The sequence below is a fragment of the Gymnodraco acuticeps genome, unplaced genomic scaffold (genome assembly GCF_902827175.1).
Source record: "Gymnodraco acuticeps unplaced genomic scaffold, fGymAcu1.1, whole genome shotgun sequence".
NCBI classification, from domain to species: domain Eukaryota; kingdom Metazoa; phylum Chordata; class Actinopteri; order Perciformes; family Bathydraconidae; genus Gymnodraco; species Gymnodraco acuticeps.
The window spans coordinates 369015-385023 of record NW_022989764.1 but is presented as its reverse complement, the minus strand read 5'-3'; the positions used below and the strand labels follow the sequence as shown (position 1 = coordinate 385023).

Here is a 16009-nt window from a genome sequence, read left to right as displayed (position 1 = left end):
TGAGTCTGAGTCTATGTTGTGTGTGTGTGGTGTGTGTGTGTGTGTGTGTGTGTGTGTGTCTCCTCTCCCCAGCCAGACAATAGAGCAGGCCCTGTGCCTGATTGGGGTCAGCTGGTGGGTGCTCGAGGGAAGGGGGGGGGGGGGGGAAGGGGGACAGGTTTGGGGGGGTGGTAAGTATCAGACACCGCTGTCTGACTCGTGTTGTCTGGATGAGAAGAGAGGGACTCAAATCAGAGAGCGCTCCGAATCATCAGCCAACAACAAGAAGCAGTGAGGAGGAGAGGAGGAAGAGGATCTGATGCCCACACACTTCCTTTACTACTTGGCTCCAGGCTGGAGGTTCAACTGGGTTAAATGTAAAAAGATTATAAATACCGCGCGGACAGCACTTGCTCACTGCACAATGTTCCAAAACCTACTGTTCGTATCAACAGTGGTACTAAATGATATTCAATCACATAAACTGTGGTAGAAGATTGTGGCCCCTATATGCAGAAGTAGAAGATATTTAACCTTAGTAAAAAGGAGCAATTTAAGAGCCCTGCATTCACAATGCCAAAAAGAAAACAATTATTGCCATCGAAAAATAGCTAAAGTACCAAAAGTAATAACACTTGTTATGTAGTCCAGGTTACACTCATTTATTTATATATTCATAAACTGCTGCTATAAATAAGGAAGAAGATCATTTTAAGCACTGACAAACTTCAGACCTGCTTTGGTGATCAAATGCTTTTTGGGTTCATTTAGAGTAGACCTACAGGGCAGACAGAGTTTAAAGAGGAGCTCGACGCTCGTGAACTGTCAACAGGAGGGTGGGGAGCCTCGCTGCGGGGAAGCAGTGTGTGGACCTGTCAGCGCAACTTACATGATGCCGAATTTAACAAAATAAAATGTAAATAATTGGTTTAAACGGCATAATAATAAGGACGATCGTCCGTTCTGTGATTCTCCTGAACACACAGATGGCCAGTCCGCCCCTTTGTAGCATGTTATTTCAATGAGAGATGAGCAGATCGCCACTGGGCTTTCAACTAAAGACACAGCCACGCAAAAACTGCGGCATTTGTACAGCTCCTTATGGGTACTGCAATTTGTGAAGTGCTTTCCTCTCTGTGGTGAAACGATCAGCACCACGGAGGAAAGCGGCAGAAAGTCACCTGGAGTTAAAGAGAATGTAAATATTTTACACACCTATTCCTAGTGTGCCACTGGTTACGGTGCCGCGTGCCAATGGTTGCCGACCACTGTTCTACACTGACATAGCATTACACTGCTATGACATCTCTCCCTTCTTAACGGCACGCCTCTAGACTTTTCCCTTTTTTTGCCAGACACTGACTGTGATATCAGTTGAGACACTTCATCAGGCTCCACACAGCTCCCTCTGGAGACACATTAGCTTTAATGAACTTATTTTACATGTGCAGTAGTACTCCCCGAGTTCCCCTTTGGTGGAGTTCCCCTTTACATGATAGCAGGAGCCTGAATGAGGCTTTGAAAAAAATAACACGTGTCTTTCAGTTCTAGGACCTTACAAGGTAAACTAATCCAAGTTTGCTTTTGATACATATGACTCGAGCCATAGTTTTGCAGAGAATAAAGAGGATAGCGGGTACTTTTGGCATCATTTACTTAAGGTCCAATTAACCCATGTGATGGATTAAACAATGTATTTACAAGTTAAATAATATACTGAAAAATATTGACAATGTTTGCAGCTTTCATCTCAATTCGTTCTCTGTAAAAAAAGGGACAGTTAAATGATAAACTACACAAAGTAGTGGTACCTGTAGTGCTATTTAGATTTGTGAGTTTCAGAGTGTTACTGTTCCTTTAAAGTGGACTTGGCATGCTATATTTGAATAATATATTGTAGGGCCATACCTATATACATGTCTGTGAAGTTTTTTTTTTCAAAATACCAAACAGATCCTGCATTTTAGCCATGCCTCATTTCGCTCTATTTGCACTTTTCCAGCCCTGTCTTCACAAGGGCTGATTCTGTGGCAAATGAGCTGCAGCTGACCACGCCCCCCTGCAAAGGGCAAAGACCTATCAAAGCATTTTGCATGATTGGTCCCTTTAATTTAACACCTATACAACTCTTGAAACTGAAGTAGAAATGTCTCCATTCAGTCTTTTCTCCTGCTTGTGAGAAAATATTTCCTTTGTCTAATATTGAATGAAAATGGTAATGACAACATTTTTTTTTTTTACAGTAGTGATTATAAAAGCAACTTAGGCGCTAAAGTCCCCCCCCACTGAAGTAATCTTGTAGGGCCATCTAAAACGCCCACACTCCAGTGACACCCCTTTGAAATAAGCCTCTTCAAAATCCAAGGGAAATCCTGCACACCACTTGAAGAGACATGTCTCCACTGTCTGGGTGTTCCTGCACACACAAACAAATGGATTGCCCAAATACTGACAAGCAGCGGGCGGCATCGCGTTTCTGCCTTGTTTTATTTCTCGTTTTGTTTCATGGGACGCAAAACAGCATTTGTAATTTCAAAGCAATAATCGCTGCTTTGTTTCATGTAAGGAGAGACGAGACGTGTAGAGAGGCTGGGCTCACAAAGGGTAATAAACATGCCAAGCATTTGATTTGTCTGAATGCTGGGAAAAACTAATCCGCTACAAGGCAAAAAAGACAGTTTGCTTGTGTACTGTCTGATTGAATACGTCCCGTCCATTCCCACAGCCATTCATTCACTGGAACTCTTTAGCATCTCAAACAGTCAAACTGTGTGTAAATAGATGTTGACCGAGACAGCAGAACCACCCCCCGCCACCACCATCACACACACACACTTAACGGATGGCCTGTCTTAAACACACTAGGACTACAAATCTGCCCTGGTCCCATTTTGGGAACCAATGGAGGAGGTCTCTGTGTGTGTGTGTGTGTGTGTGTGTGTGTGTGTGTGTGTGTGTGTGTGTGTGTGTGTGTGTGTGTGTGTGTGTGTGTGTGTGTGTGTGTGTGTTGGGGGTGCAATTTCTTTGTTAACCGTTTCACATCATGACTTAACAGTTTCAGCCGATTATAGAACAATATCAGTCTTTACACATCATAACAATTGAACAGTTTTAAAGTGTCTCTTTCTGTCCCTCTTATATTGCAGTCCCTCACTCACTTTGTTTTAATTCAGTGCGAGAATTGAGCTGGAGCTTGTCCTGCCAGGAGTTTAGATCTGGGCTGAAATGGTGTCAGGGCCATTCTCATACACACATGCAGGTGCTCATTGGTTAGCCTCGGTTAGCTCATTGGTTAGCCTCGGTTAGCTCATTGGTTAGCCTCGGTTAGCCTGCCCTGGAACCATATTTAGTTTCTGTGACCTCAGTTCTGACTTGAGAGGGAATGTTCGGTCAAAAACTTTGTGTTTTGTCTCGTAGTGGCGTGTTGTCTCTTTTAATGAGCGCCACGGTCTCTGAACAAATGAGACACACTGGCTCTGTGCTCCCTGTGGGCAGGATGAACATGAATGAGTCCGTCCACTCAGGGTTCAAAGCTCTGTTCTCACTGTCCACGTTCCTCTTCTTGGAGAGCGCCATGTCTAATTATTTGTCTCTCCCTGTCTGCCGCTAACACGCCTGTTCACTCTCCTCTCCGTCTTCTCTCCCTGTATCACTAATTATTCTCTTCACTCACTCTCCTCTCCGCCGTGCTCTCCTCTCTTCTTCTGTGTTTCTCTCCCTGTATCGCTCACTCGTCTCTTTCGCCCCCTGTCTGCGGCGGTTAAAATAGAATCGCCCCGTCAAAATTGAAATCCCCTATTAATGTATTGATTATAGGTCCGGGTCCGTATAGGTCGGCGTCTGGGTCCGGATCCGGACCGTGGTCCGCCTGTTGCCGACCCCTGCTCTATATGAAAACTCAGATTATTGCCATACATTTGATGATGGATTATCAGTAATCATTTCAAAGTGACACAGAGACATTGGATTAACCTTCAGCAGCATGTATATGCGTTGTAATGCCCTTGAACACAACTTTTGATCAGAAAACAGCAAAGGTAAGACGTATTTGCCGTTTTGGCCACGTAAAGTGAAGTTGTCTGTTGTCTTTCCTGGCTTTCGCTGCCGTGAGTTCTGGTCGCACAGTGATGATACTTATACCATTGGAATCTGTGGAATCTCAGATTTTATATGCTATTGCATGAAGTATAAAAGATTGCTACAGTGAGTTATGTGCTAAGTGCGTTAGCACCCTTTCGCTTAGTGCTAATTCAGAGGCTCGTTGTTAGAGTTCTATTTTGTTTCGGTAAAAATGGTTCATATCGTCCGTTAGCTGAGTTTCTTCCCGTTAAGTGGGTATGACACATTCATAGTTTGTTAAATGTCAAGAAGCCCTGAGACACAGTCTCGTGAACATTGTTGTGTTTAGCCCCCGGGGGCAGGGGCCCCGGGCTTAACAGAACTGGTCCCTGATCTTCCCCTATTTGAATATGTACTTCACTGTGCAATAGTACATTGATTTTCTTGGGTGGTTGGATTGTTGGTCGGAAATTTGAAACTCACTTACGCTGACATAGTTTGGCTAGTTAAATATTTTAGCAGTCTGCTATATTAATGTAACTGAGAAAAAACCAATATCCTCTCAGATGACTTTACAATATGGATAGTTTGCAGTTGTGCTAAAGCTGCTGGGGCCCGCAGAGTGTGTGAGCAGGTCAGCTCACAGTGTAAAAACAGGGTCTGGGGACCATCAGACTGAAACAAGGAGCCCTTTCTTAACCCCCGCATGTTGAGCACTACTGTTCACTGCCATAACACTCAGCTCAGGAGAGGTGGCAGACTACATAGCGCTCCACTGAGACACACTAACCAAGCGTAGAAATTCCCTCAGAAATTAATTATAGGAGCAGTGATCATAGAATAAATCTGTCTAGGAGGAAAAACCCAAAAACCTTTTTTTAATTTGTTCTTAAACATTCGTAGGTTGTCTCTGCCACTCCCCTGCCCAAGGTCTCTGCTTTTCACACCTCAGACTCTGAAGTTTCTTTTTTTCCAGGGCTCATTATTGAAATTCATTAATAATAAAACTAAATAAAAAACAAACTAATTTCAAATGTACAACACCTCTACAAACAAAATAAAGAGGCAAAAACCAACCCAAACAAACAACAAAGAGCTTAGTGAGAGATTGGATTGGCTGTCTGGCGGGAGACTGCAGGGTAAATATTGGCTGAGCCTAAGAGTGCCTGTGTGTGTGTGTGTGTGTGTGTCTGTCTGAGCCTATAGCTAGGTGTAAATGTGTGTGCCGATGTGTACATATTTGTGTATGTGTCTGATGGAGAGTCAACAAGTGTGCGTGTGTGTGTTTGGCCTGAGGTAGTTGACAGATGACCCTGCTGCCACCTACACACTAACAGCACTCACACACAGGATTACAGATCAGGCCGTTTACGTCTGGTTGGCCCCCGCTGCTGCTAGCCATAGCGCCACACACACACACACACACACACACACACACACACACACACACACACACACACACACACACACACACACACACACACACACACACACACACACACACACACACACACACACACACACACACACCACACACACACACACCCACACCACACACACACACACACACACACACACACACACACACACACACACACACACACACACACACACACACACACACACACACACAACACACACACACACACACACACACACACACACACACACACACACACACACACACACACACACACACACACACACACACACACACACACACACACACACACACACACCACACACACACACACACACACACACACAACAACACACACACACACACCACACACACACACACACACACACACACACACACACACACACACACACACACACACACACACACACACACACACACACACACCACACACACACACACACACACACACACACACACACACACACACACACACACACACACACACACACACACACACCTTTCCCAGAGGCCAAGTGCATGACCCTGGATGATGATAGAGGATATTCTCTTTGATAATATATTCTGTACTTTGAGACACATTTAACATCTTTTTATTCTAAGTCATGGCTGGGTCTGGCTTGATATTTGTTGAGATTTGCTACCAAACTTTAAATGTAAGTTTTCTGTACTTCACAGTTTTATGGTTATACATCTAAATCGTTATTTTATTTCAGGCATATTTTAAAAGGTCCCATGTCATGCTTTTCCAGTTATTACCCATCCCCTTGTGTATTATGAAGGTTTTTCTGCATGTAAACGGTCTGCAGAGTCAAAAACTCTCAAATACACCCTGTAGGGAGTAAAACTCTAACACAGAGAAGACCTCCCCAAAACGCCTCGTTGGATTTCCAATGTTTTCTTCCTGGGTATCGCTACCAGAGTTCCCGTTAGCCGGTAATTACCGGACTATGACCGGTAAAATATGCTGAAGACCGGCTAATCTAAATCTCTCCGGTCAAAATGTCCGGTCCAAATAATTTCCCCTTAGCGCAATACCGCTTCAGTTGCGCCACTTATGTGACAGACAAGAGAGTATGTGACAGACAAGAATAGTCCATTCTAATGTCTAACACTTAATGTGGAGAAAGAGATGTCCTCATGGGTTGATTGTGCGTTGATCTGTTGGTAATGCCTCAGGGTTCCGGTGGGCATGTAAACAAATGCATAATGCTGCGCTATACTTTGTGGCCTCACCCAGTTGCATTGCGACACTTATTGCTTAGGTGTCTTTTAATAAGCAGGTAGTCATATCATTAGCTAGAACTAGCTGGATCTGATCGATATGGACATAAACGCGAGTGAAGTCTAATCTGACGGGAGAGAGATCAGCTGCTGCTGACGAGTCGACACGCAGCTCTGCATGATCACATGCAGCGGTGAGCGGACAAAATACATTCTTCAGGTTAGAATATCACACGTAGCTATTTTAATGACCTCTCAAACTACCTAAACTACACTGAACAAAACTATAAACGCAACACTTTTGTTTTTGCTCCCATTTTTCATGAGATGAACTCAAAGATCTAAAACATTTTATATATACACAAAATAACCATTTCTCTCAAATATTGTTCACAAATCTGAAAAAATCTGTGATAGTGAGCACTTCTCCTTTGCCGAGAGAATCCATCCCACCTCACAGGTGTGGCATATCAAGATGCTGATTAGACAGCATGATTATTGCACAGGTGTGCCTTAGGCTGGCCACAATAAAAGGCCACTCTGAAACGTGCAGTTTTGCTTTATTGGGGGGGTCCGGTGAGTATCTGGTGTGAGGGTTAGGGTTAGGGTAATGTAGTCTTCTTCCGTTCTACGCCTCAAAGGTCTATAATCAAATCTGTACATGCTATGGAGGTTCTGCAGGGTGTGGGGTATGTATGGTGTATCTTGGCATATAATGTTGTGTGCTACTGTTGGTGTTTTCAGCTAGCTGGCTACATAATGTTGTAACGGTAAGCTGGGCTACCTTTCTAATTTCTTTGCAACAGACGTTTTCCACGTCGGTAGGCATCATGGCGCAGTTTCCACAAGTGCACCTAAATAACAACAGTTGTAGGTACAGTTTGGTTAGTTAGTGTATAACATATACGGCTGTACCGACGCCATCGTAAGACTGATGTTCCGCTCAGAGCGAGCCGAAAAAAGCACTATTAGACATGGGTGGAGCCTCTCTGGTGGTTGACTCATCAGAACAGAGTGGCCGAGCTGACCAATCGGAGCACACTGGGCTCACAGGGAGGGGGGCAAGAGCTCCAACAAGCCGTTTAGGACAGAGAGTGAATACACATACCATACAGAGATGCTGTTTGAGAAACCAATGTGAGTTTGGAAAATTGCACAATATAAATCTATTCTAGTAGACCTCAACAATGGAATTATGATCAGTAGAAATGGCCATGACATGGGACCTTTAATATAGAAATATAGAAAGTGGTTGCAAAAAAATGTATAGTTTTTAACTAACGTTAAAATAAATCCTATATCATTTTAAAGCTTTGAACCCTAAGATCTTCATTTTTTACTTGGAAATGTTTCTTATTGCTGGTGAACATTGACTTAGTGAAAGAATCTTCTGGAATCCATTCAACAAAACAACCAGCACGATCAACATGAGGTTTGTTGAATGGAAAACACACCGGTATTTGCATTAGTTAAACAAGTGTAATGACCTCGTGCAGCAGGCATATGGTATTTCCCCACTTGTTAAAGAAAGACAGGACTGATAAGAGTCATGATAGATTCAATTACTTAAGAGTGGAACATGTGTGCTGTGCAGAGGACCTGTCACCCTGCAGGGACTTCACCTTCACACAGAAGTCTAACCTCCTATAACATTTCATTTGAAAATTACATGAGTAATGGCTTAAGGGTTAATCATGTTTCCCTGACTGCTAACTGTAGGCTTAAGAGTATGCACAAACGGAGCAAGTCTACATGAAGCTGTTTCAGTTTAGGACTTTATAGGACTTTATAATACTACACCTACATATGAGATAACTGCACCACTCAATGAATCCAAGAACAGCAATGGCTAGAGACTAACACAAATTCAATCCAATCACGTGTATCCCAGTATGTAAGCAGAGGTTCGATTCCTGGCCGTGACACACTGTCTGCACTGTGATCCCTCTATGTTCCTAGTCCTTTTCAATTTTCCTCTTGGTCTGAATAAAGAGGAAATACACCAGTGAGACCGCCCGCTCTGCTTAAAAAAAAAAGGCAGACTGTAGCTCTTTTCTCCAGCCAGAGAAATCATCAAAGCATGAGCTACATTATTCAGCCTTGCCGAGTCTGCATGACAACACAGCCGACAAACAAGAGCTCTTTTCAAACCAGACGGCCACTACAGTAGGACACAGCTATTTCAGACCACTTGTGAATTGAGCTCCTTCCAACTAGTTCAGAGGATGAGAAATACCGTGAAAACTACCAGGCCACAGCAACCCATACATGAAGAATCATACATTCACTATACACTTTATTGTGTGCACTGCTGGTATTTATCCACACAATTATTTGACTTTTTTTTGCAGCCAAGTTACACACACACACACACACACACACACACACACACACACACACACACACACACACACACACACACACACACACACACCACACACACACACACACACACACACACACACACACACACACACACACACACACACACACACACACACACACACACACACACACACACACACACACACACACACACACACACACACACACACACACACACACACACACACACACACACACACACACACACACACACACACACAGCTGCCAAATCTACATCTAATATCCTGCGTTCACCAGGCCTAGCCCCAGTGGAAATTACACATCACTGTAACTCTGTCTGTCTGTCTGTAGCTGCTCTGTGTGTCTGCGTGTCTGTCTGTCAATGTCTGCCTGTCTAGCTTCTGATGTGTCTGTCTGCGTCTCTGTTTATATCTCTGCCTATCGGCCCGGGTCTTATTTATTGTATGCGTCTGTCTGCAGGTCTGTCCTCTGCCTTTTTGTCTGTCTGTCCTCTGCCTTTTTGTCTGTCTGTCTGTCTGTCTGTCTGTCTGTCTGTCTGTCCTCTGCCTTTTTGTCTGTCTGTCTGTCTGCCTGTCTGTCTGTCTGTCTGTCTGTCTGTCTGTCTGTCTGTCTGTCTGTCTGTCTGTCCTCTGCCTTTTTGTCTGTCTGTCTGTCTGTCTGTCTGTCTGTCTGTCTGTCTGTCTGCCTTTTTGTCTGTCTGTCTGTCCTCTGCCTTTTTGTCTGTCTGTGTGTGTGTGTGTGTGTGTGTGTGTGTGTGTGTGTGTCTGTCTGTGTGTGTGTGTGTGTGTGTGTGTGTGTCTGTCTGTATGTATGTGTGTGTCTGTCTGTCTGTCTGTCTGTCTGTCTGTCTGTCTGTGTGTGTGTGTGTGTGTGGTGTGTGTGTGTGTCTGTCTGTCTGTCTGTCTGTCTGTCTGCCTGCCTGTCTGTCTGTCTGTCTGTCTGCCTGTCTGTCTGTCTGTCTGTCTGTCTGTGTGTGTGTGTGTGTGTGTGTGTGTGTGTGTGTGTGTCTGTCTGCCTGCCTGTCTGTCTGTCTGTGCCTGCTCTTGTGTGGGTCTGTCTGTGCCTCAGTCATAAAGATGAACATCTGCAGTGGATCCAGCAGACAGCAGTGTTAGAGCAGAGCTGATAATGATAGTTTCTCTCTGGGCTGCTCACAAGGCAGACAGACATAACATACCATTCCAGCGTTTCCTGTCTATGCTGACAGGCAAACTATTTAACCCTCTGTGGTGATCTCTCAGAGCATATGCACAGCCCCGCAGGCCTAGAAGGCTCAATCCCAAAGTTTGAATATAACATTTGGCAGAAAACCGCTAGTAGAAAAAGAACAGTTAAAGTAGGAAGAAATATTAAAGGAAACTTGCAATAAAATAGTAAATCATTCAAGTAGGTATATGTGTAATGCTAATGCTCTATGATTTCACATAAACACATAGACATGTAATAGGATAAACCCATATGTTAACGGCTAGCCAATTAAAAGAGCTCACAAATAAAGTTGGATAACCACTAAAAAGTCATTATTGTAGGGTATTTTAAGTTAAATAAAAACAAGAAAAGAGACTTTAAACACGAGTAAGTACTCTAATGTCACCATGACGTTTATATTAGACAGCAGACATACACTGCCATACAGTAGTATTGCAGTAATAGGCTACTTTTCATAAGGAACATGCCATCAGCGCGGGGGGAGCCGGGTCCAGCGAGTCAGCAGCAGAGTAACTTAGTACTGATAGTGCTCCTTCTGCTGCTACACTTTATGAAAGGGATTAGGCACTAAAGACTCCTGGTAGATTGTTAACGTTGAGGAGAAACGCAACAAATGTTACTCACATATCTCCATTCCCTGTGGCTGGGAAGCGGTGCAGTTGCAGGAGCAGGTGACATTGGAGTTGCCGGGGCCGCCAGGGGCCGTTAGGTTTTGCATGGGGCTGGGCGGACCGGGACACCACTCCGGAGAGAGAGCCGCCGCCGCCACTGTCGGGGCCCCACGACTGGAAAACAACAAAAAAACTTCCCGGCAGCGGCAGCACAGTCTGCCGCTACAGTAACTCCCGACAGTTTCGCACTTATTTTCCACGGTTATTCTCACGCCATGTTTGACTCGGAGCGGCACACAGAGTGAATTAGAAGGAGATTTGGGGACGGGCCATTGCCATTGCCACGGGCTAACGCATTGTAGAGTTTTTTCCGTTCCTTCCTCCGCCGCCGAGAGCAGCTGTCCTTCCTCTACTACAGCAGAGCAAACAGCGGGCTGAGGCCGCGCCCACACACTGAAAGACTGACACTCTGGCCAATCAGAGGGCTCCAGAGGAGGGACAGACAGGGGGAAAGAGACGTGCTGCCTTCAGGAGCAGACAGAAATACAGCGATTCTCACTTCAACCGGTGGCCATTTTTATAAAATACCATATAGGCCTAATCTCAGACTGAAAAAATACAAACTGGAAGTGTCTGGATTTAAAATACAGGCATCATGTGACAGGGCGTGTAAATGTCTTATCAGGGTAGCGATTGAACTGACTCAAAATAAATTGTTGTTGATAACATTAAATGGGAAATATGGGTTGGATGATGCAAATAGGAGATGCAACATTTTAGCATTTGATAAGTAACTTTTTGTACACGTAGGCTACTATAGAAATACTACTCATACGAAATTGAACAAATGTTCTTGTTATAGAGGCTTAAATTACCTCTCCAAAAGAACAGTGTTTAGCACGTTACAGCAAGTTACTGTCTTTAAATGAGTAAAATACTATTTGTTTGTGCAGGGGCCCCTGTTTCAGTCAAGCTTGTTGTGGTGCTGTCTTTTGAGAGTAGTTAATATTCATGAGGTGCTTGCATATATTAGCTGCAGATTGCATTAATTTGATCTTTTGCTGCCTGACCATTAGTACAATTGCAATGTATACAACTGAGAGAGCTGCAACTGTTTATCAGCTTCATACGTTTTTGCTTGAAGCAGCTTAAAAAACTAAAAGAAAAGGTTTTAGCCATAACACCTTATTTCTAAAGTTAAAGTTTACCAAAATGAATGTAGGCTACTGTTATTGAAAGGTCCACACAGTTTGTCACTAAAAAGACCTGAATGTGCATTGCCATACATATTCACAACTACAATGTAGAATTGTACTAGGAAGACTTGAAGGCATCATCAGAGTAGGGATGGGGCAGGGGTTATATGTTTGTGTGTGTGTGCCCCCCGCCCCTTCGGCTGACCTGACTCAGAAGGCTAGCAGACGGCCGGGTCGCAGTTGACAATGGCTGTGGGAGAGCAGAGCAGGGGAGAGGGGGGGGGTTGGGACTGCCAGGTCTGGTGTGTTATTTGGGGAGGGTGGGGTGAGCGTTTCCAGTTTCACTCCCTTGTTACGGTGGGCCGCAGCCAATAGAGACGGCCCTTTGAAGGGGCTAACCTTGAGGTGACCCCCGCACCAGTCTTGTGGTTCAGGGGCACATGTGTAGCAGAGAACCACACACACACACACACACACACACACACACACACACACACACACACACACACACACACACACACACACACACACACACACACACACACACACACACACACACACACACAAACAAACACTGTCTTCAGTCTATAAATAAACTAGGCTTTTCAAATCAGAGAGAGGCTCTGAACTTCAGTTTTGACCAGCAGGTCGTTAAAGGGTCTTTAGGTGGCCCCTCACAAAGTGTAACCAACACAACTGACCTCTGTGAAGGAAAATAAGTTAATGGGAAAAGCAAAGAGCTCGAACAGATGTTGTGCATTAATTGCCGCATCACTAGCCAAGTTCTATATTCCATCATATGAAAATATTTTCCTTGACGGCTTTGACACTCCTTCATGAGCGCACTAACACTTTTGGAATGGGAGAAAAAATAGGCGCGTGACCCTGACGCAATTTACAAACGCATGGCAGCTGTCATAATTGTATTGAAGCAACACATTGAGGCGCTGCTGTCTTGTCAGCTAAAGCAGCATTATCCATTGAGACACTGAGGATAGTTTTTCCGCCTTGATGGGAGGTCATTTTGGTGTCCTCACACAAACACATATAAAACACACTCCAGACAAGCTCTCATATACACACAGACTCACACACATTGATTCTCGCTATTGCAACCTACCTCTATCCACTCAAAAACACCCCACCACCGCCAAACACTCACAAACACTCAGACACACACGCAGTCTGTCTGGAGCGTCAATTGAGTCCCCCGGGGAGCACGCAGGGTGACACCACTAACAGGCCAGACCAGACAGCCAGCAGACAGATAAATACTAGGCACGGCTGAATACCAAATGCACTCTAGTCTACCAGCTCCCCTACCATCCCCCCTGACTGCAGTCTGCACACACACACTGACACACACACTCTGCACACATAGCCTCTCTGTGTCTCTCTCAGGAAACGTCTGTCTCATCTTGTATATGAGGAATACTAACTTTAGGGTTATGTTGCCTGGTATGTGCATGAGTATATTTAAAGAACTTTGCACACTTTACACATGGGTCATGCTGAATCAGGAGTTTTACGTGTGTTTCTGTTGTGTTTGAATCAAAGCATTACATGCTCATGTAATGCCTAACATATTTGACATTAGAAACAGGCAGGAAAGGAAACACCCCCACCATGTGTCTGCTCATAACCAGCACTCCTGATCACATTACCACTCCTGTTTTGTGTATGTGTGTTCTGATATATTCCATATTTGAAGATGAAGTTTAAGAAGAGGTTTCCCTCTTGTGTTGTCATCATGTGAAGGACTAAAAAGGTATAGAAGAAACACTTTCACTCCTATATTTTCTGATCAGCCTCAGATGTGTGAATGTTTAGTCGAGATGTGAAGAGACCATCAGGTATGTGATCGTGCTGTTGTTGTTACAGCAGCACAGTAAAGGCCTCAGTGGTAATGGAGCATCCCTCACTTTAAATACAGGCCTGAACCCTGAACTTGTTTGCTGCTGTTGTGCAGACACTACTTCAGAGCGCCATCTTGTGGCTCTACTTGGAAAAGCTCAGTTTGATGCACCATCCCAAACATGGACTGGAGAAGCTGCTCCACTTGTTTGGTATTGCTTCAGTTCTCCTCTTCTTTTACTTTTGAAACCAAGCCGTCTCCCGGGAACAGGTTTAAGCTTTAAATCAATTACGACTCGTCTTCATCAGAAACCCTGAGGGAACACAGAGGAGGAATCAGTCCCATCCTTCAGCCTTTACAGAGATGTGCTCTGTTCCTGCAGAGACTACAAGGCTGTGAGACTATTCTAAATGAAAACTGAGCACACACAAATCCATTTCAATCATAGTGTGCCGTTTTAACAGAAAAGCTCAGGCAACAATTCTAAGCAAAGCATCTTTCTTGTGTAAAAATAACATGTATCCTGAATGGCAGGGGTGTTTTACTGTATTTTACATTCAAATATTCTTGAAAAAAATATAATATATTACCTGCTTACAGAATAATATAGTAATTGTATCTCTGTATCACATATGGGCTGATTCTCTATCCTCTCCTTGTGGGTTCTTCTGGTCAGGGGCGGTATATGTTTCGGACAACGGTGTTCCTCCACCTTTATCGCAGGGGGGACGCAGCACGGATTTGACTCATCATGACGTTTACTTGTCACAAGTAGTCCAAAATCAGATTGTGAAACAAATTATGTATTGAGCTATCGAGGAAGCTTTCAAAATATTTGAAATATGAACCCCTATGATGTAAAAAGGTTAAGACTCTAGACGAGCAATTGACTTTATTTAATCCTAAAATTACAAACTGTAGCAATGTTCATGGCAGCCTTTAAGATGTTTCATTGAATGGCAGCAGGTCCCTGCAGTCAGCACACTTTAACACAAAGAACAACTTACCTGAAACACTTTGACAATGCAATCAAGCCAGCTTATAAGAGTATCATCTCCAGTGAAATAGTTGCTATCCTGTGCCAGTTTGCCAGTGAATGCCAGTTTATGCCAATGCCAGTTTATATGCCAGTTTAAATGCCAGTTTATAAAAAAGCAAAAACCTAATGTGACTGCAGCCTCTATCATGGGACTTTTGTGATCAAAGCATGACGATGATCCATTTTGACTTTGACATAACATTTGCAGTCAGACTAATAACTAAAATCACCCCATGACTTCTGTGTGGAATCAGTTTTACTGAATGCTATTCTAAATGTCAGAACAAAAGATGGATATGACTCAGCCTTAATACCAAGGCTGAATGGGATTCATGAATTAACCGCAATGCATCTCACCAGCTGACAGAGCTGGTGAGTGAGAGGGGGGGGCAAAGCAAGACTGTGTTTGCAGTGTCTCAGCGTCTTCAGCAAAGTAACAGAAAGGCTCCAGACAGTCAGATTGCAGAGCAAAGAGCTGCGTTCAATAAAAACGTCTGGCATGTCAAATCATATTCACTACTTCCTGCCCTTGTCTGGCTGCAGTGCCCTGTCATATCCTGTCCGCACAGGTGCACCAACACACACACACACACACACACACACACACACACACACACACACACACACACACACACACACACACACACACACACACACACACACACACACACACACACACACACCTCGCCTCCACCCCTGTCATTTTCAAAAGGCACCCCTCCCTACCTCTCTTACTGCCGCAGGCACCACTGCAATGACACCACAGCAAACACTAAAAATGATGTGTAAGAGAGAGAGAGAAAGAGAAGAAGACAGACAGACAGACAGACACACACCACACACACACACACACACACACCACACACACACACACACACAGACAGACAGACAGACAGACAGACAGACAGACAGACAGACAGACAGACAGACAGGCTTGAATAAGAGATCAAGAAGGAGATAGACAGAACCTTAAGTAGAGGATACTTTATCAGTGAATGAATAAATAAAAAAAGGACAAGAGAAGAAGAA

General features: G+C 44.1%; 1 protein-coding gene across 1 annotated transcript in view; it reads right to left on the bottom strand.

Annotated features, from left to right (window-relative positions):
- ldlrad4b (low density lipoprotein receptor class A domain containing 4b) overlaps positions 1-11302 on the bottom strand; it is a 43908-nt gene extending 32606 nt beyond the window's left edge. The window contains 1 exon segment of the mRNA XM_034216050.1: positions 10904-11302. Within this exon segment, the coding sequence (XP_034071941.1) occupies positions 10904-10997 (94 nt within the window). The 5' untranslated portion in view covers positions 10998-11302.
- Positions 11303-16009: the final 4707 nt, after the last annotated feature.